At 42.5% G+C, this 25398-nt stretch overlaps 1 protein-coding gene across 4 annotated transcripts; it reads right to left on the bottom strand.

The window, feature by feature from the left end:
* Positions 1-10988: 10988 nt before the first annotated feature.
* PPP1R15B (protein phosphatase 1 regulatory subunit 15B) lies at positions 10989-23617 on the bottom strand. 4 transcript variants are annotated; one of them, XM_058540266.1, is made up of 3 exons: positions 21352-23613; positions 20133-20166; positions 18133-18148 (listed from the first exon to the last, which is right to left on the bottom strand). In XM_058540266.1, the coding sequence occupies exons 1-2, from the start codon at positions 23197-23199 to the stop codon at positions 20149-20151; spliced, it is 1866 nt and encodes a 621-aa protein (XP_058396249.1). In that variant the 5' UTR covers positions 23200-23613; the 3' UTR covers positions 18133-18148; positions 20133-20148. The 4 variants fall into 4 exon arrangements, with proteins under 4 accessions (XP_058396250.1, XP_058396248.1, XP_058396251.1 ...); XM_058540267.1 differs by lacking the exons at positions 18133-18148; positions 20133-20166 and adding an exon at positions 10989-13112 and having other exon boundaries at positions 21352-23612; XM_058540265.1 differs by lacking the exon at positions 20133-20166 and having other exon boundaries at positions 15225-18148; positions 21352-23608.
* Positions 23618-25398: the final 1781 nt, after the last annotated feature.

The raw sequence follows: 25398 nt of genomic DNA, 5'->3' as shown, positions 1-25398 counted from the left end.
CTTACAAATGCCCATTCTTACCAGCTCCTCGGAAATCTTACTCCACCAATTATCTCCTCTCTCCTATATTTTCAAGCTTTCCCTTCTCTTCTAGTTCTTTCTCTCGAGCCTATAACTAAGCTCAGGATTTCATCCATAAAAAGAAGCCAAACACACAGCAAATCCCACCCCCCTGCCCACCCCGACCCCAACTACCTTATCACTACTCTCTATTTCCTCTCACTTCAAGTTTCTGAAAGGAGTGAGCTGTGCGCTTGGTGTGTCTAATTCCTTGTCTCCCAGTTACTCACAAGCTGGTTTCTGTCCCCACAGCTCTTTGAAAATGGCTAAGACGATTCTGGCAAAGATAAGCACTTACTTCCAGGTTGCTAAATCCAACAGAAACTTTTCAGTTCTCAGGTGACCTTTCTGACGCATTTGCCAGCTCTGGCCCCCCCCACCTCCCTGCACTGGGTGCCCCTATTTGTTTCACCACTCTGTGCCCCAGCCATCAAGAGCCCTACACCTGACCGTACCTTTGTGCCTATGGCCTCCTCAGCTTGGAGAACCCTTCTCGGTCTGCTTCTTGTTCTCCAATTCTCCTTCAAAGGGCAGCCCAGGAAGGAGCTCTGCCCTTGCCCGGTGTCCTGTGCTTATCACTGCCACAGCACCCCTCCCTGTGTGGGAGTTGACCTTCCTGTCCCCCACTAGACTGAGACTCCTCGGGAGCTGTCTTTTAAGTCCACCTTTTGTCTTCATTTTACTCAGCAGCACTTGACACTCGGTGAAGGCCACTCTCACCTTCATGAAGCTTTTCTTTTCTAGGCCTTTCTGGCACCACATTCCCTGGTTTATCTTCCACTTCACTGGCTATTCCTTCTTAATCTCTTGGGTAACTGCTTCTCCTCTGCTTAACCTCAGAGTGTTGGAGTATCCAAACGCCACCCTCGGCTTGCTTCTCTTCTCTGTCTACATACTCTTCCTAGGCAATCTCCCCACTGTTTTAAATACCATCTACATGCTGCTGGCTCCCAAATTTCTATCTGAATCTGCCCTCTCCCTTGGGCTTCAGATATATCTTGGCATATATCCAATTGCCTATTCCTTCTCCACATAGATATTTAATCTCAAATTTAACGTGGCCAAACTAGAACTCTTGATTTATACCTCCAGACCTGTTCTCCTTGAGTCCTCTCAGTCTATAGCATGATCAACAACCACCCCATTGCTTGGCCTAAAAACTTAGGAGCAGTGTGACAATTGTCCTGGTTTGTCTGGGACTTGTCCTGGTTTTGGCCCTGAAAACTCCATGTCCCAGGAAACTCCTCAGTCTCAGGCAAACCAGACGGGTCCTACCTAGGAGTTGCCCTAGATTTCCTTCTGTTCCTCACATTCTACAGCCAATCAACTGGCTCTCCCTCCAGATATACCACACATTTGCACTCTTTCCACTTCCACTGTCTCCTGGTCCAAGCCCCCATCACGTCCCACCTACGCCATCCCAGGAGCCTCTTCATCTGGTCTCTTCCTTCTTTGCTGGGCCCACTACATTTTTCACACAATAGCCAGAGGATCTTTTCAAAGAGAAAATCTCCGTGTAGCACCCCACACCCCGACCAGTTAAAGCCCTCCAATGATACTTAGAATAAATCCAAGTTTCCTTCCTGCAGGCTCCACATGATCTGGCCCCTGCTTTCCTACCCACTATCATCTCATGGTTTGCTCCCCCTTCCTGTCCCTGCTTCCCGGATCACCTCATGACCCACTCCTCCTACCACTCAGGGATGAGGCCGGAGGCCCCATCCTCAGAGACGCCTTCCGCAGTCACTGCATCCAGAGTCCTCCCCAGGTTCCCCCATCATATCACTCTCTGGTGTCTTCACGGCATGTGTCACCACCTGAAGCTATCTTGTTAATTTTTTTGTTTTTGTTTATTGACTCCCCCATCTAAGATGTAAGCTCCCTGAGAGCAGAGGCCCTGCGGGTCCTGTTCACATGGGTATTCCTGGCCCTTAGCCTGGCACACAGTGCGTGCTCAGTAAACATTTGCTGAGTAAATGAGCATTCAGCACCCAGTACAAGGCCTCTCACTGCACTCATGAATGACACTGAATGAGCACATTAATGAGAGTCAGCCAAGCTCTGTGCTAGGCACTGGGCCCACCTTAATAACTAAGATATGGTTCCTTAGGAGCTTATGGTCTACTAAGAAACAGAGGCATAAACTAAATAATCATTACAGTTATAAATATGCTGGAGAGTAAGAAATATCATAGTCTTTTATTTTCTTAAGTAAAATGTGATCTGCTCTGGGTCCCCATCCCACTGCGGTGGCAGGAGATTCAATCTCAATCATCATTGAGCCCCTCCCCCAACCTCTAGAATCATACAGAGCACCCAGGGGTCCAAAAGATTCAGAAAGAGCCCTTTAATCTTCAGGCTACCCTGGCCACCTCCCATATGGTGCTGGCTCAAGTCTTCATAGTTCCTTGAAGGGTCAGCTGCTGCTTGGTCAAGCTTGGACTTGAGGGGAAAGGACAGGTAAGAGAGGTTGAGGTGGGGGTTTTGTGGGAGCAAAGTGCTGCCCCAAGCTACTCATAGGACCTCTTCAAACCCCCTGCCATTTTCAGCTCAGGGAAATTGTTCCAAACCTGCTTCTGGTCTGTGAATTCCACCTCTCTTCATCCAACCCCTACTTTCCCTCCCCACTTGGAACTATCCTACAAAATCTCCCTTAGGTGGCCCACATTGCTGCTTCCTGCAGATGGAGAAGACACTAGAAATGGTCAGTTGTCAATGTAAAGCAGAATTCTTACACCTCCCTCCACCAAACTGCTCCTCTTTCAGAATTCCCTAGCTCAATTAATAATTGAGCTCACCTTCCTCCTTGTCACCAATGATAGCAAAGCTGACTCATTTGTAACCTGTCCTTCTCCTTCACCTAATCAGCCAACTCTTATCCCTCCGTGACTCCCCCTTTCCAGTCTAACCATCCCTCTGGTTGAGCTCATTCTTTATGCCTATACTTGTGCAAGAACATTCTACTTGATCTCTCTATTCTAGTTTCTCCTCAGTTCAGTCCATCCACCAAATGACCTAAGGGCTATCCCAAAAGAACCAGTCTGACCATGTCACTCACTTGATGGCTTGTCACTTTATGCAGAATGAAACAGAACAAATTTCTTAGCATGACCCTCAAAGTACTCTCATTTAGACTCTACATGACAAACCTTATCCTCCAGTACACTTCTCCACCCCACAGAACCTATACCCAGTTTGACCAGCCTGTTAGACTTTTCCCCAAGATGCTTCTTATATTCTCCCATTTCTACCTTTTCCTAAAACTATTTTTCCTATTTGAAATGTCCTTTGCCTCCCTCCCCTTTATCTGCCCCCTTTCCCCATCATCCACCCGATTAAGAGTACTCATCTTTAAAAGTCCCACACTATTTTCATCTTATCCATTAATGTTTACTGAGAGAAGGAAGTATTCATAATGAATGAAGCATTGTAGTTAAAGGCATGGACTCTGAAGCCAGACTGGGTTTAACTCCCACTTCTCTGCCATTCCTTACTTGGGTAAGCTTGAGTAGTTTACTGCACTTCAGGTCCCTTTACTGTAAATTGGGAGATATATACCTATTTTACATAATACACACTATGTGTTTGATATTATTATTACATGCCAAATATGGTATTAAGAACTTTCCATACAATATCTAATTTAGTCTTCCTACCTGCTCTGAGAGATATTATTATTCAATGTTTACATGTGACCTCCTAGGAGTCAAGTAATTTACTGAAGAGCACACAGCTAGTGGAAATGGAAAGCTGGAATTCAAGCCCAAATCTGTCTGGACCATTGCATAGGTTCTCTTCATAGCACTGGAAAGAGCCCTGGGAAGGAAACCGGAGAGGCCTGATCTCTCAAACTTTTCTGAGATGGAGCAGGCAAAGGAGAATATGTACTCCAGGCAAGAATACAGGGAAACAGAATCATGAGGCAATAATATTAGGGTCAGAGTCAAAGGCAGACAATAGGCCAGTGTGTAACCCATCATGGAAAAAGAAATGACTGGAAACATTACACACGGGTATGATCCCAATAGCAATATCAGAATTTGTTACTAGGAAAAGGTAAATGTGTTTCTGAAACTGTTAACTTGAAGAGACAAGTATTACATCTAACATCTTAACACCAAGGAACCTAGCACAAAATTAGAAACTCAAAGAGTTTAAGAGCTGGATAAGACAATGGAGTGACATCTTTAAAGCACTAAAAGAAAAAAAAAACAATTAACTTAGAATTCTATAGCTAGTGAAAATATCTTTCAAAAATGAAGGGAAGTAAAGACTTCATTTCAGACAAACAAGATCTGAGAGAAATCATCATCAGTAAACTTGCGTGACAAGAAATGTTAAAGATGTTCTTCATGCAGAAGGAAAATATTTGATAGAAATTTTTATCTACACAAAGCACAGAAAATGGTAAATATGTGGTAAATAAAAAGACATTTTTTTCTAATTTTCAATCTCTTTAAAATATGACTGACCCCTTAAAGCAAAAATAATACCAATGTAATGTAGATTTAGCAAGCCCTGGTGGTCCAGTGGTTAAGATTCAGCGCTCTCACTGCTGCAGTTTGGGTTCATTTCCAGTCAGGGAACCAAACCACCCATCTGTCAGATGTCATACTGTGGCAGCTGTGTATTGCTGTGATGCTGAAAGCTATGTCACCAGTATTTCAGATACCAGCAGGGTCACCAATGGTGGACAGGTTTCAGCAGAGCTTCTAGAATAAGAAAGACTAGGAAGAAGGACCCGGCCACTCAATTCCAAAAAAATCGGCCATGAAAACCCTATGAATAGCAGCAGAGCATTGCCTGATACAGCGCCAGAAGGGGAGAGGATGGCGCAAAAAGACCAGGCAGGGTTCCACTCCGCTGGGCACAGGGTCACTAGGAGTTGGAATTGACTCAATGGCACTAACAACAGAAAGTAGGTTTATAATTTTTGTATAAGAAAAAGGTATCAACAGTAGCACAAGGGACAGGAGGGGAGAGATAGAAGCATATTGTTGTAAGGTGTGTGTGTGTGTGTATGTGTATATATAGTGCTGTACATGAAGTGGTATAATATTATTTAAACATACACTGTGATGGGTTAAAGCTATATATTTAAACATTACAACAGCCACTAAAGTCAAATCAAATAGAGAGGTATAGCTAATAAGCCAATAGTGAAGACAAAATAGAATCACAAAAAAAGAATACTCAATGCAAAAGAAGGCAGGAAAAGAGGAGAAAAAGGAATGAAATCAGATGGGACATACAGAAAATAAAAACCAAGATAGTAGATTTAAGCTCAACCTATCAATAATTACATTAATGTAAACGGTCTAAATACTCCCAATTAAAAGGCAGACATTGTCATATTGGATTAAAAAAATTCTTGTATGCTGTCTACAAAAAACCTACTCTAAATATAAAAACAGGTTAAAAATAAAAGGATAGTCAGACTTCCAGCTATGGTGGCGTGAAGAGATCAGCAAACCCCCTTCACCAAAAGCAAATATAAAAAATATTTTTATCTTTTTGGACAAAATTGCCAAAAAGAAACATTTCAGGGCTCTGGAAATGAACCAAAGACAGACAAAATAATGAGAACTGTTTATTCTTGAAAAACTGCTAGAGCTTTTGGTATGAAATATTAAAGACATTGGATTTCTCAACCTCAGCATATGACATTTGGGGCTGAATAATGCTTTATTGTGGGGGCTGTCCCAGGCATTGCAGGATGTTGAGCAGCATCCCTGGCTTCTCCCCACTAGATGCCAGCAGCATCCTCCCAGCTGCAACAACCAATAATGTCTCCAGATATTTCCAAATGTCCCCTAGGGGGCAAAATCAGGAAGATAAACAATTATAAATTTACATGCACCTAGCAAAGAGTTCCAAAACACCTGAAGCAAAAACTGACAGTAGTGAAGGCAGAAATAAACAATTCAGTTCAATGATTATAGTTGGCAATTCTGACACTCATCTCTCAATAATTGGTTAAAAAAAAAAAACAAAAAAAACAAAAAAAAAACCTAGACAGAACATCAGTAAGTATATAAAGGACTTGAACAGCACTATCAACCAACTTGACCTAACTGACACAGAAAACATGTCACCCAGTAACAGCAGAATATACTTTTTTTGGTCAAACGTATATGGAACATTCTACAGGATAGACATATGTGAGGGCATAAAACAAGTCTCAGTAAATTTAAAAGGAATAAAAACCAAACAAAATATGCTCGCTATTCACAATTAAACTAGAAATCAACAAGAAATTTGGGAAATCCCCAAATATTTGGAAATGAAACAACATACTTCTAAAATCTCATGGATCAAAAAAGAAAGCACAAGGGAAATTAGAAAATAACTTGAAATGAAGGAAAATTAAAACAACATATAAACACATTTGAGAAGCAGCTAAAGCAGTGCAAATACAGAAAGTTATAGCATTAGGTACTTTTATTAGAAGAAAAGAAGGGTTTTGAACCAGTGGTCTAAGTTCCACCCTAACAAATTAGAAAATCAAATTAAACCCAAAGAATGTAGAAAGAAGAGAATGGACTAAAATCAGAAACCCATGGACTAGAACACAATATACAGCAAAACAGAACAAAAACAACAGAGAAAAAGCAATGAAACCAAAAGCTGATTCTTTGAAAAGATCAACAAAATAGGTAAACCTGTAGCCAGACTAATAAGAAAAAAAAGAGAGAAGACATGAATTGCCAACATCAGGAATGAAAGAGAAGACATCACTGATTCCTACTGACAAGACAAGGATGTTTGCTTTCACCACTTCTATTCAACAACGTACTAAATATCCTAGCCAGTAAAATAAGGCAAGAAAAAAGAAAAAAAAAAGGCATACAGATTGGAAAGAAAGAAGCAAAACTATTTTTATTCTAGGATGTGACCATCAATGTAAAAAATCCTAAGATCACAGGATACAAGATCAATATACAAAAATAAATTGTATCTCCATATATTAGCAGCAAAGAATTGGAAATTGAATTGAAAAAAAGCACAATTTACAATAGCATAAAAAATAGGAAATATTTAGGGATAAAGGTAACAAAATATGTGCAAGATCAGTATATTGAAAACTATAAAACACTGCTGAGAAAAATTTTAAGACTCAAATAAATGGAGGGATATACTATGTTTATGGATCAGAAGACTCAGTATTGTTAAGATGTCAACGCCTCCTAAATCAATCTATAAAGTCAATATAATCTTATTCAATACCTCAGCAGGTTTGTTTTTTTGTTTTTTTTTTGGTAGAATGAGCTGGCTCTAAAATTCTAATACAGAGCCAGCCCTGGTGGTCTAGTGGTTAAGATTTGGTGCTCTCACCGCCATGACCCAAGTTTGTTTCCCAGTCGTAGAACCACACCACCCGTCTTTCAGTTGTCATACTGTGGTGGTGGTTCACATAGAGAACTAAAAACTAACAACTAGGATATACAACCATGCACTGAAGCTTTAAAAAATAAATAAAGGGAACGGCCTGGTGGCGCAAGCGGTTAAGTGCACGCACTCCACCACCGGTTCAGAGCCCGGGCGCACACCAACGCACTGCTTGGCAAGCCATGCTGTGGCAGTGTCCCATATAAAGTGGAGGAAGATGGGCACAGATGTTAGCCCAGGGCCAGTCTTCCTCAGCAAAAAAAAAAAAAAGGAGGACTGGCAGATGTTAGCACAGGGCTGATCTCAAAATAAATAAATAAATAAATAAATAAATAAATAAATAAATAAATAAAATTAAATAAATAAATAAATACAGGCCAGCCCCATGGTATAGTGGTTAAGTTCGCAAGCTTCATTTCGGCGGCCCGGGGTTCACAGGGTCGGATCCTGGGCATGGACTTATGCACCGTTTATCAAGCCACGCTGTGGGAGGTGTCCCACATATAAAGTAGAGGAAGATGGGCATGGATGTTAGCCCATGGTCAATCTTTCTCAGCAAAAGAGGAGGATTGGCAACAGATGTTAGCTCAGGGCTAATCGTCCTCACAAACAAATAAATAAATAAATATTAAAAAAATAAAATTCTAGGGCCGGCCCCGTGGCTTAGCGGTTAAGTGCGCGTGCTCCGCTGTCGGCGGCCTGGGTTCGGATCCCGGGCACGCACCAACGCACGGCTTCTCCAGCCATGCTGAGGCCGCGTCCCACATACAGCAACTAGAAGGATGTGCAGCTATGACATACAACTATCTACTGGGGCTTTGGGGGAAAAAATAAATAAGTAAAATTATAATAAATAAATAAATAAATAAATAAAATTCTAATACAGATGCAAAGGACCTAGAATAGCCCAAACAATTTTGAAAAAGAACAAAGTGATTTCAAGACTTACTGTAAACTTAGAGTAATTAAGACAGTGTGGAATTTATGTAAGGACAGAGATACAGATCAATGAAATAAACTGGAGGGTCCAGAAATAGACCCAAATATATCATCAATTGATTTTTAACAAAGATGCCAAGGTTATTCAATGGAGAAACGATAGTCTTCTCAACAACTGAATATCTATGTGCAAAAACATGAATCTCAACTCTTACTTCATACCATATACAAAATTTAACTCAAAATGGATCATAGACTTAAATGTCACAGTTAAAACTGTAAAACTTCCAGAAGAAAACATAAGCAAAAATATTTGTAACCTTGCACTGGGGAAAGATTTCTGAGATAGAGCACAAAAAGCATGAACTGTGGGGGGAAAAAATTGATAAATTGGACTTCTGCAAAATTTTAAAATTTTGCTCTTCAAATGACATTATTAACAAAATGAAAAGGCAAGCCATGGACTGGGAAAGAATATTTGCAAAACATAAATATGATAAGGGACTTCTATCTAGAATATATTATAAAACCATGCACATACAGATATATATAGATTGATACACAGATAGATATACATATATTATATATATAAAAACATACAAACAACTTGGTTAAAAAAATAGACAAAACATCTGAACACATACTTTACCAAAGAAGATATCTGCCATTGCAAATAAACGTATGAAAAGATGCTCCACATCATTAAACATTAAGGAAACGTAAATTTACACCAAAATAAGATGAGACTACAAATCCACTAGAATAGCTAAACTTAAAAAGACTTACAATATCAAGTGTTGGTAAGGATGTAGAACTGGATCTCTCATACATTGCTGCCAAGTAGTACAGCCACTTTGGAAAACTGGGAGTTTCCTTGTAAAGTTAAACATATGCTTACCATATGATCCAGCAATCTCACTCCTAAATTTATCCAAAAGGAATGAAAATGGATGTCCACAGGAACACTTGTATGCAAATGTTCACAGCAGCTTTATTCATAATAGCTACAAATTGTAAACAAACCAACTATCCATCAACTAGTGAATGAATAAACAAATTGTGGTATATCTATACAATGGAATACTACTCAGCAATAAAAAGGAATGGACTACTGATATACTCAAGAGCATAGATGAATTTCAAAAGTACTACAATAGAAAAGGTAAAAAGCAGATTGATGGCTGCCAAAAGCTGGAGGTTTGTTGAATACAAAAGAGCATGAGAGAACTTTTTGGGGTGATGGAAATGCTCTATATTCTGATTGTGGTAGTGTTTACATGATTCTACATGTTTATCAAAACTCATTGAATTTTACACTTAAAAGTGATGAATTTTATTGTATGTAAATTATACCTCAACAGCTGATTTTAAAAATGTCCTTGGGCCAGCCCCATGGCATAGTGGTTAAGTTCCTTATGTTCTGCTTCTGTGGCCCAGGTTTGCAGATTTGGATCCTGGGCACAGACCTACCACTCATCAGCCATGCTGAGGCGGCGTCCCACATACAAAGTAGAGGAAGACTGGCAAAGATGTTAGCTCACGGCTAATCTTCCTCAAGCAAAAAAAAAAAAGTCCTTAACTAACTAGAAAAATTGGATATGAATGATACCCTGCCTAATGAAGAAGGGCCTTTCATAACACTGATAAGGTTCCAATGAACCTCATCCTATCACTTGAAAGATCAGATCAGTAATGAAGACATGACAACTGATTTAGAACCTTAGGTTTAAAGTCATCATCAGGAACACAGCCAGCCCTCTATATAAGTGTTCCCCATCTGCTGATTCAGCCAACTGCACATAGAAAGGCCTATGATGGTTATGTCTATACTGAACACGTACATACTGTTTTTTCTTGTCATTATTCCCTAAGCAATACAGTATAACAACTATTTACATAGCATTTACATTGTATTAGGTATTATAAGTAATCTAGAGATGATTTAAAGTACATGGAAGGATGCAGATAGGTTATATGCAAATACCATTTTATATAAGAGATTGAGCATCCGCAGATTTTGGTATCCTGGGGGGGAGGGGTCCTAGAACCAAGCCCTCCACGAATAAGGAGGGACAACTGTACTAGCTTCTCAAAAATACCTCAAGTACTATAAATAAACATAATGTATACATTGAAGACAGACTTCTTCACACATTTAATTGCTTCTTTGAAACACATGAATTAATAAATTACCTTACTGGTGTGGCAGGGGGGCCTATCCATTGGGAGAAGGCTATGGAAATTGTCACTTCAGTTAAAGAAAAGTATATTGTGCACCTAAGACATTCTGGTTCCTGTGCTGAGGATGCTTCCCCCAAGAGGTGATAGTCTACAGGAAGTGAAATGGAAGTGCAAACCACAATTACAATTCCATGTGATACAAACAGTGATAAAAAGGTGTACTGGGTGCTGTAACACTGAAAACAAGATATGAATTCTGAGGATATAGAGATGGAGTCATCATCAGGGAAGCCTTTAGAGGGGAGATGGAACTTGATCAAGGAAGGTAAATATTCCCAAAGGACCCTGAGGGGTCTATGCCGAATGGGAGGGATAAGAAGGGACATTGGCTTAAAGTAACTTATCATCCTATGAAACAACCAGGGAAATTACTGCAAGAAAATGCACCTGCTTCAACCCTTTGACTTCCCAACAGACTTTTCTTCTGTAATTCAATATTCCTCTAAAAAACTTGCCTTCTCTCAGGCAGTACAGGTTTACTCCCCCTGGGCCAATCAAGCTGTGACTTTCAGCAGGTTGTCCTGGGGAAGGGAATGTGTTCAGAGGTGAATGTCTAGAAAAGTGGCAATTGGCAGTAAAAAAAAAAAAAAAAAGAAAAAAAATCCTCTATAAATTCCTGAAGGTACCAAAAAAAAAAAAACACCTCCTACCCTCCCTACTCAGTCAAATCAAGCAGAAACAGAAGAAAGAAAGGTGCACAGTCACTGCAGGCACAGGAAAATTGTATGCAAACACACAATGGCCATCCATTCTGCACACCTGGAAGGGGATTGGGGGCAGCCCCTTGGAGCCAGTCCCAACCTACCAAAGAGCAGTCCTGGATAGCCACCTGGCGTTGGCCCTAAGAGGGAAGCAGGCAACACCAGCACGAAAACCCAGCCCAGCCCAATAGTTCTTGAGGCTCTTTTCTTCCTTCCAGGCCAGCCAAATGTACAACTCTGTAATCAGACAGTGATGCCCCACGTCCCGAGCAATGTAGCACCCTCTCTCTCCTGTTACTGAGTGACTGCCCTGATGCACAGGAATGCAACAGAAAGCTGAATGCTAAGCAAATAGTTAAGTGAGATAAAACCCTAACTGGAAAAACCCTAATACAGAAAAGCCAGCACATGTCCATACATCAGCTTCTTAGATCTCACCTCCAATCTCCTAAATCACCATATTCACTTTATTCTCCCTCCGTCTAGATCAGAAAGAATTGTTTGGTTCAAATACAAATCTTGGCTCTCCCATGAGGCGCTGCCCCCACTTCTGGGTAGTTACCACAAAAAGGTGGAGTCACAATGGGCCAGGTAGCCCTGGAGTGGGCAGGGCAGGGCCATTTTCCAGCATGTTACAAAACAACCTCCAAGCCAGCAACAGCCATCAGATTAGTAATAACAGGGATCCATCAGGCACTCCGAGATGGTAAGTAACGCCATCTGGTGGAATCAACAGAGCATCTCTAGAAACCCAAAGCCACTCTTTTGCCAAAAAGGAGAACTGAAACCTCTGGTGTGGTGGGTACTCCAATACGGAATATTAATTCTGGAAAAGAAAGGTCCCAGCTGATTTGCTCACATATGAAATTCACAAATTAACATGCACTTTATTAATGACACTCAAATTAATTGATGTGGTATCCCTAACCAAATTAAAATTTGTACTTACATCCTACAAACTCTACAAGCTTACTGCAACTTCTCTCTAAGGACCTTCCAGTTCTGTGATTCTACATCATCTATGACTGTGGCACATTTGGTTCTCATCTTGGCTGTACTGATGAAATCTCAGTAAAGGTATATGAGAGGTGATTTTAAGTTATTAACTTATTCAACAAATATCTGTTGACTCTTCATAATGTTGTCAGGCACAGTTCTAGGCTCCATATAGGATAAACAAGACACACAAGATCTCTGCTGTCAGAGTTTACAGACTAGTGAGGGTGGCAGCAGACAAGAAACAAGTAAAAATGTTAAGATGAAGTTAGAGTGAACGTAATTTTAAAAGGTGACATGAAAGGGCAAGGAGAGGTGGGGATAGGGTGCTGAGGGATCTCTTGGAGGGGGTGTTTGAGATCCAAAGAGGAGCTAGTCTTCTCATGGTGAAATCTGTTTTTAAAAACAACCTTTCCACATCATATATCCAGATAAGCCTTTTTCACAATTCTTTTGGGACTCCTCTCTGGTTTTTCCCTTCAGAGCCTAAGTACGAACTCCTTTAAGAAAAACAGGCTCAACTCAAAGCAGTATAATCCAGCCTTACTATCACCTCCTCCTTTGACCTGAACATCTCTGGGATGCTTCTGCAAATTAATCCAGTCTCAAAGTGTATATGTTAACCAGAAGTTTTGGTGGAGAAACGTGCACTGAGCTCTGGAGAGTTAAGAGCTCTGTGAGGTCCCTTCTTCTCGACAGATGGTATCTCTAGTGAGCACACACCTCTGGCAACTGTGCTGTTCTTTCGCTATGAAGGTCCTCATCCTTCTTCCTCTAGGGCAGGATCTATAAAACAGTAGTGAAAATAAAACATTCAGCAAACAGAGGCAGGAGGACACTGGAAGAAAATGATAGTACTGAGACAAAGGGAAGGGTAAAAGATTAAAAGAACAAAACCTGAGAAATGGCTCCAAAGCTGCTTCCTTTGCAGTTCAGCTTTCTAGACTTTACGTCTCAGTAGATCTCTAGGGTACCCTCCCCATGGGTCAAGCAACCCACTTTCCATGAACCTACTTTCCTCTATCTTTCCCTGATGACATTAAGGAGTCTGCCAAGGGTAAAACAGTGATGTGACTCAAATTGCTACAGCCATACATGTTCTACACGCCACATGTATAATGATTTCTCTTTCAATTCCCTGAGGTCAAACCTGTCACTAAAGTGTATTAATTGAAAGCATTATGGATCTTGCTGGACGAATCCTCAAAGTGAACAGGATTAGAAGAGATTTCTCCAAGGCTGGCCTGGTGGCGCAAGCGGTTAAGTGTGCGTGCTCTGCTATGGCAGCCCGGGGTTCGCGGGTTCGGATCCCAGGCGCGCACCGACACACTGCTTGGCTAAGCCATGCTGTGGCGGCCTCCCATATAAGGTGGAGGAAGATGGGCACAGACGTTAGCCCAGGGCCAGTCTTCCTCGGCAAAAAGAGAGGATGGATAGGCAGATGTTAGCACAGGGCTGATCTCCCCACAAAAAAAAAAAAAAAAGAGATTTATCCTATTTATTACACCTATTATTATAGATCTTGATATCATGCTGCCTTTGTCTTCTGAAGTCACAACTGACCGACATGAACAGTCTTGCTGGAGCAAACCCAGGAAGAAAAAGACAAGTGTTTTCTATTGATCACAAAGCATTCAACTAAGGCTATAAGGAAAGAATCCTAATTACCCATGTAGAAAGATTCCAAATAGCTAACATTTGTGCCATAAGCAGTTAAATGAAGAAATACCAAAACCTCTTTATATACATAAAAAGAAATTGTCTCTCACCTCAAAAAGCCACCCTGGGCAGCATACTTATCTTTTAGAATGTACCAAGAATGCCTTCGTATATCTCTATATTAGCTCATTTTATAAACATGTATTTTTAAGAGAAAAAATGAAGACATTTCCACTTTTGTTTTTTTAAAAGTACACCGAATCCAAAGGAAGTCTCCAAATGAGACCACCAAATTCCACAGGTAACTATCAAAATTCCTGAGATCAGCAAATATTTGCTTTAAACTTTGAACTAAAGTAGGGGAAAAAGCACAATTTCTATAGGATATCAGGATAGTGATAGCAACAAATCTGGCTTGATGTGAATATGGCTATTTTCATATACCTTCCTGGGGATAAACAGCCAAAAATGCTTCATTTAAACCCAAGATGGTAAGAAAAGTATAACCTTGGGGCTGTCAATTCAATTTGTACTAAACATTGATTATCTACAACTAAATGTTAGTTTCTTTCCTTCCAGTGCAACAATGTACCTTTGGCAATTTTTCTTCATTAGCTAGGAAGATCCAAATGCCTAAATGAAAAATGCTGCTATGCCTTAATCCATTAATAGGCTTGCCATAACCCAAATGTTTGTCTTTTTTTTCAGGGTAAAAAGTTTGTTTTTTCTGATATCACCATCATATTCATTCAATATTATAAATGGGAGAACATCATGACTTACAATATCATGGCCATCATTAATAATAATGCACAAAACAGAGAAGCAGAGGATTTCCCTGCTCCTTAGGGGCAACACTACACTAACCCCAGCATCTGAATTTGACTGCTTCTGTGAAGACTCTGTTTACTTTACTGTCTTTTTTGCAGCAGAAGTGGGTGGCTGGGGCCAATCGTAGAATCAAATCCCGTCTCTAAAAAGGGCATTTCATTTTCTAAGAACCAAATTCTCCTTTCTATTACTAAACTGTGGTTGGTAATTACAATATTTACCCCTTTACCATTCCCCTCCAATTAGCTGAGGTGCAATTCACATGTCACATAACCCTTTAAACCACAGAAATTTGTCCAGTATCTCTAAATTTATAGTGCTTCTATAAAAATACCTGATTTAATCCTGAAAATCCTGCTCAGTAATTCCAAAATCCATGTAAAATACTATGAAACATACAATATAAAGTTGAACCAAGATATCATGTAACATTTAATAATTGCAAATATATTTATTACAATTTACAGATTAGTTAAGTTATATACACAAATATAATTTTAGCTATAAAATCCCAACAAACTGGTTACTTTTAAATCATTGGATCTGTAGAAGCCAATTTAGAAGTCTTCTCTTCTGCTAACCACCTTCCTTAAATTATAAAAAAATAAAATCTGATAGTTTTGATTTCAAGTTAAAGATGAAGAGGTGCTGTTATCACATTTCAACACTCAGAAAAGGTAATTTTACCTGTCTGTACAAAGCCTTTCACATGCTACATTGATACTTAAAGCACCATTGCAAGACTTTTAAGTGTGTAAAATGTTCAATTAAAACTTCCAAGGATTTTCTAAGATTGTGGGGGTTTAACTTTGTTCTAACAACTAAGATTTGATGAAAATGACAAGAATTTTGTTTTTCTCCTCAGTCCAACGTAAAATGGTCCTTTCTGTCCTTCTCATCGTCTGATCACTTCCTTTAAAGGAGGGTAGTAGGGGCAAGCCCCGTGGTGTAGAGCTTAAGTGCGCATGCTCTGCTGCTGGCAGCCCGGGTTCGGATCCCGGGCATGCACCAATGCACTGCTTGTCAGGCCATGCTGTGGCGGCCTCCCATATAAAGTGGAGGAAGATGGGCACGGATGTTAGCCCAGGGCCAGTCTTCCTCAGCTAAAAAAGAGGAGGATTGGCATGGATGTTAGCTCAGGGCTGATCTTCCTCACAAGAAAAAAAAAAAAAAGGAGGGTAGTAAATAGGAGAACTTTTAATCAAGCTTTTACTCATTTGGTAGTGAGGCTGGAATCCCAGGGAACAATTTCCCAAATTCCTATAAATGTAAAGATATCCCACTATTTTCAAATATGCAGAGGTCCCAGATTTCAGAAACACAAAACACAACCTAAGTCTCTGAAATAAAAGTATACTTTAGCCTGGTTTTAAAAGAATGCCTACACATTTTCAGAAAGCTTTTTTCAAGGCGAAAGACGCCTGCCTTCTCACTGACACAGCTAGTGCTTGAAACTAGCCCGTTTCCACAGTGTTACACCACCCTCCACAGGCTCATCCCCTGTGACTATCTAACGTGGAGGTGCCCAGAACATGCTGAATATGGGCTCTGTGAAAATCTGACCAGCCTTCATGTTGAGCACTCTCAGTGTGTTTACATATGGAATATACACATTAACACTGGAGGCAGTTCTTAGAGCAAACCAGAAAGAAAGAAAACAACGACCAGGTAGATTATAAACTGAGGTAGTAGTCCTTCAAGCACCTCTCATGAAAACTTGGTTCCCACAGAGACAAGGTCAAAATCTGTCACCTTTCTACTCAGGCTGTCCATTACCTGTGACAGGAGGTGCGTGGAACAGAAACAGACCACTAGGAGCTGGTTAACATTCCCTCAACCTCACAGATGCACACATGGAGAACTAACCAAATAAACCAAGCACAACCAGTCACTGCAGAAACTTCGATTCAAAAGTAAACTTTGGGCTAAAGATATTAAGACTTTCTAGTTGTTAAATCTATAGTTCTATCCCTTCCTCAAAGTACAGACTTGCCATTACTTCTCTCATTATTACAATAGTAGAACACAATAACCTTGGATACTGACTGAAGTCTGTATCTTACATTTCAAACTGGAAAATTCAGAACTGCCCATCTCCAAGTTTAGTGTCACTCTGACAGGTTTTAAAAGTGACAGTGCTGAGGCATGGTATTAATAACACTGGTTTTCTGCTGAGAGCATATACAACAAAACCAAATTGCTCTGAGATGTCTCCTATCTTCTTTCTAGGAAAATTCTAGGCTTTTAAGTTTAAAAAACAAATGCCTATGATGCAATTATTACTTTCTGGAGTCTTTTACAACAATTTCTACCTGTTGCAAGATACAAAGAACCATTCAACTAGGAACTACAATAACATATACAGAACCCTCTCCAAAAGTCTGCACAGAAGTTAAATATATTAGACGTCAAAATTTGGCAGAAAGATGCAGCTTTCCCAAAGTAGCAGAGTACTGCACATGTAGGTTTTGTGGCAGTCCTTGGAAATAGGTAGAAATTAAACTAGAAATAAAAACCCACCACATATTTTCAACCAAAGTCATTTAGAAGGAAAAAAAAAAGTGGCACAAGATAATATACTTTAAGTTGGTAGTATATACAAGATTATTTTCTTAGCCTTAAGGTAGAAGGGCCACATCACTGAAAAAAATATATAGAGAAAATAAAAAAGCCCACTAATTTCAGAATGTTGGGGTGGGGGAAGAGCCCCAAATTTTTAGATGGGTACACAATTTAAATTAGAATCGAAAATGGGCTCTAAACCCTATAAACATTGTTGCCCAAGAAAATAAGTTTTGAAAGTGCAAAATTACACTTCAAAAGGTCCCCTTTTCACCCAAGCAAGCAAATGGCATTCAAAAACACATCCATCTAAATCAAAAACAGGAGGATTAGAAATGACACCATCTCACCCTTCATTATCAGGGCTTGCTTTAAACCTGGATATTTCTGAGCAGGACATGTTGCCAAAAAATATTAAACTAGGTTATTGGATCCAAGGTGCATACCCTCTAAAAACAAGTCAAAGGACAGCTGCCAATTTTTGTTTTTAAAAGAAACCTCTCAAGTAAGAGGTAGTGTATGCTAGGGCTAGAGACTGTCAAACCATCTTAACATTGCTCAAAAATATTAAGTCCTTTGAAGCATGTTTCCTGGAGTCTATTAAACATTCTTTCTCTGTGCTCAAATGTCAAGCAATATCCAATAGCATCTTCTGTTTCTTGAATTCGTTTCTGGAACCTGCATCCATCCCGCGCAAATTCTTCCCATGGGCCTTTGCGATCCTCATCACCACTTATATAATACTCAGTAACTTCTTCAAAGAAGGTTACCTATAAAGACAAAGACTAATTTTAATCAAGCTCTAGGATCTTACAATCATCGAGTAATTAACCCTTTATGCTACTAATTCTTTAAGAATATCACATATCTTACAGGAATATCTGGTCTCAAGTATAACAGAAGTAAAAAAAGAAAGAATAAGTTCTGACTGACTAGATGGCGTCTGAATATAATGGGCAAATGCCTTCTTAATTTCTTGCTTACACACACAGTCCTGTCCCAAATCTGTCATCCTAGCCCCCTCCCGTTGGCTTTTGGTGTTAATAAAATAAATCCACATGGTCAACTGAAATTTTCCTGATATTAATCCTTACTTTTTTTTAATCCATAGGGAAATACAGTTTTGTGATACTCTTCTTCCAAAATGACAAATGTTTCCAAACAAAGTATTACAAAAATATATCCCTGGAACATAATGCTTTCATTTCAACACAAAACCTTTAAGACCTTTAATAAGATCTCCACTTATTTCTATTCTTCCTTTTAAAAAATTTTCACTTTTCAGTGCTTTCCAACTTTTGAACCATGAACACGTAGTATTCTTTTGCGTGTGTGTGTGTGTGTGTGTGTGTGTGAGGGAGACTGGCCCTGAGCTAACATCTGTGCCAATCTTTCCTCTATTTTGTATGTGGGTCGCCACCACAGCATGGCTTGACAAGTAGTGTAGGTCAGCGCCCGGGATCTGAACCCGCAAACCTGGGCCACCAAAGCAGAGTGTACCGGACTTAACCACTACACAACCGGGCTGGCCCCAGTATTATTCTTATATTATTACTTTTGTAATCAGAATATAGAAGAGAAAGTTACTTAGTAAACACTAAGGTGCAGCAAAATTACCATATCTTCAAGGCTATGTTACTATAAGCGACTCTGTAGTTAAGATAAAAACCCTCTTTGTATTCCTCCTCAATATGCTATCACTACATATACATGAAATTGTGATTATAATATACATGATCACATGTAATGAGTGACAGTCCCTTTTAATCCCTAATTAATTTCTAATATATAAGTTTCTTTCTAAGATATCCAACTCCAAAAGTAAATACTTGCTTTAAAGTATGTTCAGTAGTTACATCAGCTAATCCCACCGTGGCCTACTACTTTTATTCCCTTTACATCAGGCAAAGAAATCCCCTGAGAACAATTAGTAGGTAGTAACACCTTACTAGATATTGCATTCTAGTGCTCCTCATTCATCGTGTCACTAAGATAAATAATAATAACAAACATATATATAGTGTTTACCATACGCCAGGCTCTTTTCAAAGTACTTTACAATTTTTATCTCATTTAATCCTCGTATCAACCCTATTGGGTATGTACTATTACCATCTCCATTGTACAGATAAGCAAAAACAAAGGTAGAGAGGTGAACTGACTTGTTCAAATCACACAGCTCCTGCGTGGTGTAACCAGGATCCAAACCGAGTCTGGCTCCACAAGCTGCGCTGTTATGCCAGGACACAAGGCATTTTAAACTCCCATATCTGAAGACCTCATTCTAAGAATTAGGCACTACCCACTATTCCCATAGACCTAAAAGAATGGCACATAGTTAGAGGCTGCCAAATAACTTTACCATATTTTAGACATAATCTTTTATAAATGTTGCTTCTAGTTCATAGTAGTACTCACATCTACTTGACTCATCTCATCTTTACTCAATGAGCAAGCTCAAATGAGACATGAGACTGGCCTGAGGTCCCTGAGCAATAAGAGCTACCATTTAAAGGCAAAACAACGAATTATTAAGTTTTATTTATTCATCTCATTTAAATCATGCAACTAACTCATACAACAGATATTATTACTATTCCCATCAGATAAGGGAGTGAATCAAGGCCATGAGAGGTCAAGTACTTCCCACGCCTGGCTGTCTTCCCAAGTCTCTTGGCCCTAACCAGTCAGGAGTAGGGAACACAGGTCTCCAGATGCCAAGTGCTCATTCCATCGCCCCACTTTGTTCCTTACCTAGTCACTAAATAGGTCATTTTGTCAGGGGGCCCTTAAAAAGATAGAGAAAAGCTCTTTTATGATGGCACTTACAGAAGTATGAACTAAAATTTAATTTTTAACATGACTTATTCTGCTTCTACCAGTAAGACTTAAGATTACCACCACTTAGAGACATTTAATACCCCAGGAATAGTTTCAAAGTATTAAGCTGGCCCTTAGGGGCCAATGGATTACAGTACCGACTACTTGAAACTTCCTGATGGTGCAGAATTTGAGATCAATAATAATTCACTCACTCCTTTCTCTTTCCAAAAAACAGTACAAGTAAGTAAAGAAAGGTCCCCTCCGCAACAAAAGATACCCTATGAGTTTGGAAGGACTTCTCTCCAATTAATAACTTTAGCTGAATAAACAATAGAGGAAAAAAATAAAGCAATTCAAAAGACTCCCAAAGTAAGACTGACAATGTGTTAAGAGTAAAACACTCCATGAAGTTTTAAGACTAGCCTGGGAACAGGAAGCAACTACTCAAGATAAACCAAGTAAGCGACCATCACTGTTTACATACCATTATTAACCTGCAGTTGACCAACAATAACTAGTACTGCATTCATAAGAAAAGGCAACACTATTTCCCGTATTGTTTTTGACTATGAAGCACAATCATGTACATGTCCAAAAGTTTTCAATACTGAAATTAATATTTCCTTTCATGGCAAAAACCAGATAAATCTGACTTGCTATTTGGTACCATCATCCCTTTGGGCTCTAATGGACAGGAACAAAGACAGTTACCACGTAAATAAAATACTAAGTGTCTGCAAACGACATAACACATTTAACACCACTGTAAAACTCTATGGCTATAATAAGCCATTCCCAATCTCTAGAAAAATTGAGTCGTGTATACACAAGGTTTAATTTTTCTGTTCCTTAAAAAAGTGAAAAGTTGAAGCTTCTAGGCAAATAGCTCAAAGCTGACAACCCAAATGAAAATGGCACTTTCCTGCTAACAGCTACACACTGGCATCTTCGATTTAGAAAGGAACACCTTACATGAGGGAAAACAAGAGGGTCATTACTCAATCCAAGTATATGGCTTTAAAAAGCCTGGAGGCCTTCTTCAAAAATATGCATTGCTGCATATTTGCTATATATAAGTCATGTTGCTATATTCAACCATATCAAAACAGTCGGTACAAATTATCAGGCAGGTTAAAAGAAACAAACAAACCTTTTTTCTCTTGATATGCGTGTGTCTTGCTCCAGAAAGAACCCCACCCTGTAACAAGTCTGGACAGTCACATTCTCTGCTCCCTAACAGCTGCACCTTACAGGAAAGTAAGGCGTGACACTCAGAAATGGCCACAGTGGACTCAGACGGCCTCTCTGAGTCATGACAGCCTTTCCAACTTTTCCCTGATGTCTGAAAAGGAGCCTTAAAATTTAAAAGGTTGTAGGGGTCATCGGAATTACAGAAAGAGTTCCAGAGTTTGAGACTTTCTGCTTCATCTGCACTAGATTCCCAGTCATCTTCCTCCCCAGAATTATCGTCAGGAGACTCAGGAAGGCTTCCAGTCTGGGGAGAAGTCTCTACAGAGGACTTGTCAGACAAATCCTTCTCTGAGTCAGGAGGGTCTCCAGGAACAATTCTGGCAGCAGTCTGAATTGCTGCTGTGAAGTTCTGGGGATTATAAGGATCTACACTGTAGAAGGAGTTCCAAAGGTGAAGCCCTTCGGAGTCTAGTTCAAGGTCTGATTCTGAGAGCGAGCTATCACTATCGAAACCATCATCCTCAGCCTCCTCCTCCCAATCCTCACCTTCGGAATCAGAACCTGTTTCCACCTCACTGGATCCACCTCCCAAAATGTAATCTATCAATCTGTTACTACACGCTGGTCTGGCGGAAGCGGGAAGGTCATCTTCTATGTCTGAGGAGTCAACTACACTTCTTTGGTCCTCTGAAGGCTCTTGTTCCATAGGTTCCTCACCAGATGGACAGCTTTCCGAAGGGCACTGTCTTTCCAAGGCAAGTGGAACCCCTTTAGTCAACAATTCTACTTCTTCCTCAGTGCGCTCCGGGGCGGCTCCGGGAACGGCTCCAACAGGGTGGACACAGCGCGTGGGCCCATCTTCGCAGGGTTTCAGGTCCATCCGGAGCAGGCCGTGTTCCTCCTCCAGGCTGTGGTAGCCATGATCTTGGTCGGGGGTGGGTAACTCTTGCCCCCTGTTAGCCTGCTGAAGGAATTCCAGCCGTTTCATACGAAGATGGTGGATTTCCGGCAGGCCTTCTCTAGAAAGCGGGGGACACCGCTGCCACGAGGCCTGAGTGACGTCTGCATTCAGGGGCCGGGGACGAGAAAGGTTCTCAGACAGGTAGCCGCTCTCAGGGGTCGCTGTCTGGAAACCCACTGGCTCGCCACCTCCGACGATGTTCTGACAGCCGAGCTCTGCCCGGGGAAGGCCGTCCAGATAGGAGAGCTTCAGCAAACAGGAGACGACGTCGAAATTGCTTAAGCGCTGGAGGTTCGGAGGCCCGGAGGGCGGAGGGCCAAGATCGCGGTCAGCGAGCAGACGGGCCGGAAGGCTGCCTGGCAGCAGCTCCACTCCCCACAGCGGCGGCTGCAGGAGAAAGGCGTGCGCGGCGGGGTCCAACGCTCTTCCCTGCGCTTGAAGTTCCAGTTCCAGGGCCGCGGCCGCGCTCGGCCAGGGCAGCCCCTCCTCCAGCCAGCCGAGGGGGCCGGCGGCCGCGCCGTCGGGGGGGCCGAGCCGCAGCGGGCTCAGGGACTTCTGCGCCGGGGGGGCGGCCGGTTCCTCCCGCGCCCGCAGGGCTCTCAGGGCGCCGAGGCCCCCGGCCAAGTCCAGCCACCGGGCCGGAAGCATCCCGCCGAGGAGCTGGCTCCACTCCAGCAGCTTGTGCAGCAGGCCGGGCAGCGGCGCGAGAAGCTGGGCGAGCCCCTTCCTCCAGGAGCCGGCCCGAGCCTCGGGCGGCGGCGAGCGCGCGGGGCCGGGGTCCCCGGACGCGCGCGGGGAGCGCCGAGGGAGGGCGAGGGGCGGCGGGAGGCAGCGGCCCGGCTCCATCGCCGTCGCGCGGTCTGCCGGGGACGCGGGCTCAGCGGCGGCGCGGCTCCGAGGGCCTAGACGGCGCGGGCCGTGCCCAGCGGCGGCGTGGGCGCCCCGGGCCGCTCCCCGGGCCAGCAGCGGAGCCGCAGAGGGCCGCGGCGACGGCGGGCGGGTCCCGGTCCGGCACGGCGGGCGCGGGGCGCGGCGGCGGAGGCGACGTCCATGCTGCGGGAAGGTGTCCTAGTCGGCGCCCGGCCTCGCCACCATGGACGGCCTCCGCGGCGGCACCTCTCCACGACACCGAGCGCGAACCACCCCTGAGCGCCCGGACGGCCGGCGGGCGGGCGGGCGCGGGAAGAGGGGAAGTCCAAGATGGCCGCAGGGACGAGGCGAAGACGGCGGCCGCCGACGCCACCAGCCCGCGCCGAACGTCACTCGCAGGGCGGGCGCGTCGTTCTTCCGCGTGGCCGCCGCCCGCCCCGCCCAGCGCCCGGCCGCTTCCTTTCTCTGCGGTCGGCGGCGCGGGCCGTTGCATCAGCCAGGCCCAGGCTCCGCGCGTGCGCACTCACGCCCCGCGGGCTCCTTGGAGACGCCCCCCCACCCCCGCCGGAGTGGCCGGAGGAGGCGGGGGCGTTCCCAGGTGACCGGAGAATTCCCCCGAGCCATTTTAATGGCCTTACACACACCCAGGCGTCTACACTTATCGTAGACTTGCATGCGTCGGGGTTCCAGGATTGCTGAGTGCTAAGAAGGTCGTCAACCTGAGATCTTGGTATAATAAGAGTTGGACAATGCTGTAGAAATACATGTCTGGCGTTGAGACACGAAAAGTCTGGAGTGCGTAATATGGGAGTGAAAAATGACCCATACTTAGGCGTTCTTGCCCCCTCGGTTTTAGGGTTTCTAAATCGCTATTTAGCTGTGCCTGGGATCTAGCTTTGAGGTCTTGCAGCGTCCAACCCACACACATCCCCCACGAAAACGTGCGCTCGTGTTTCTCAGGTGGTGTCCCCATCAGACTATCCGCTTTCAGAGGGGCACGCTGAAGTGACAGAGGAGGAAAGAAACGTAGTCCCCAGAACTGGTCACTCTTCAATGCCTCCCAGCAGGCAGTACATTCAAATCATATTTATATCCCCAGCCCCCAGAACCACAGGGTACAACGCCTAAAGAAGGAAGCACGGACCATTATCCTTTGAAAAAATTTTGCCTGATAATTGTAGCTGCTATATTTGATTCTCTTATGAGTTTGGTCTTAGTTCATGTCCTTATGTCTGCTAAACTTTCTAATGACATCCCTGAAGTCAGACATCTGTTATAGAGGGAGGGTAGCCGTCAGGAGCACTGCGGACAGCAGCAAGGTCTTCTGGGAGCCAGGAGGAGGCCAGCAGCTCCTCCTGCTTCACGTGACTGTTCAAGGAACAACCAATTTCCTTCTAGGAAACTAAGAGGGCCTCAATTTGTAAGGCTTATCTCTTATATTATTATCCATATTTCTGGAAATATCTCATTTTCAATCCTAAGAACTTCAGAAAAATGGATTAATAACAGGGGCCGGCCTGGTGGTGCCGCGGTTAAGTGTACGTGATCTGCTGCAGCAGTCCAGGGTTCGCAGGTTCGGATCCCGGCGCGCACCAAGGCACCGCTTGCCACCACCGCTTGTCAAGCCATGCTGTGGTGGCGTCCCATATAAAGTAGAGGAAGATATGCATGGATATTAGCCCAGAGCCAGTCTTCCTCAGCAAAAAGAGGAGGATTGGCATTGGATGTTAGCTCAGAGCTGGTCTTCCTCCTCCTCCCCAACAAAAGGATTAATAATAGGAGTCAGTTTGATAATAGAAGAGAGATCCAAGTACGCAAGTTAACTACTTGAATCCTCAGTTTCTTTGGTTGTAAAGTGAGGCTAATAATTCCTCTTTCAATGGGTTGGTGAGAGAATGAAATTGCTAATATAGTGCCTCACCTAGACAGAGTAGGGGCACAAACAGCAGCTAGTATTTATTTATCAGCTAACAGTTGTTTCCCATTGCCTGCAGAATAAAGGCTCCATACAGCCTGTCCTCCCACCATCCTTTTCCAGCCTTCTCTTTAGCAATTTCCATTCATGCGTGTTATGTTCCAGGAACACTGGACTTGTTTCATGCCTTTACTCATGCTGTTCCTCAGCCAAGAAACCCTCACCTCCCCTTACATATCTACTCGTGCTTCAAGGTCCAA

Source organism: Diceros bicornis, chromosome 4 (assembly GCF_020826845.1).
Source record: "Diceros bicornis minor isolate mBicDic1 chromosome 4, mDicBic1.mat.cur, whole genome shotgun sequence".
NCBI lineage: Eukaryota > Metazoa > Chordata > Mammalia > Perissodactyla > Rhinocerotidae > Diceros > Diceros bicornis.
This window is presented reverse-complemented; position numbering and strand designations above follow the sequence as displayed.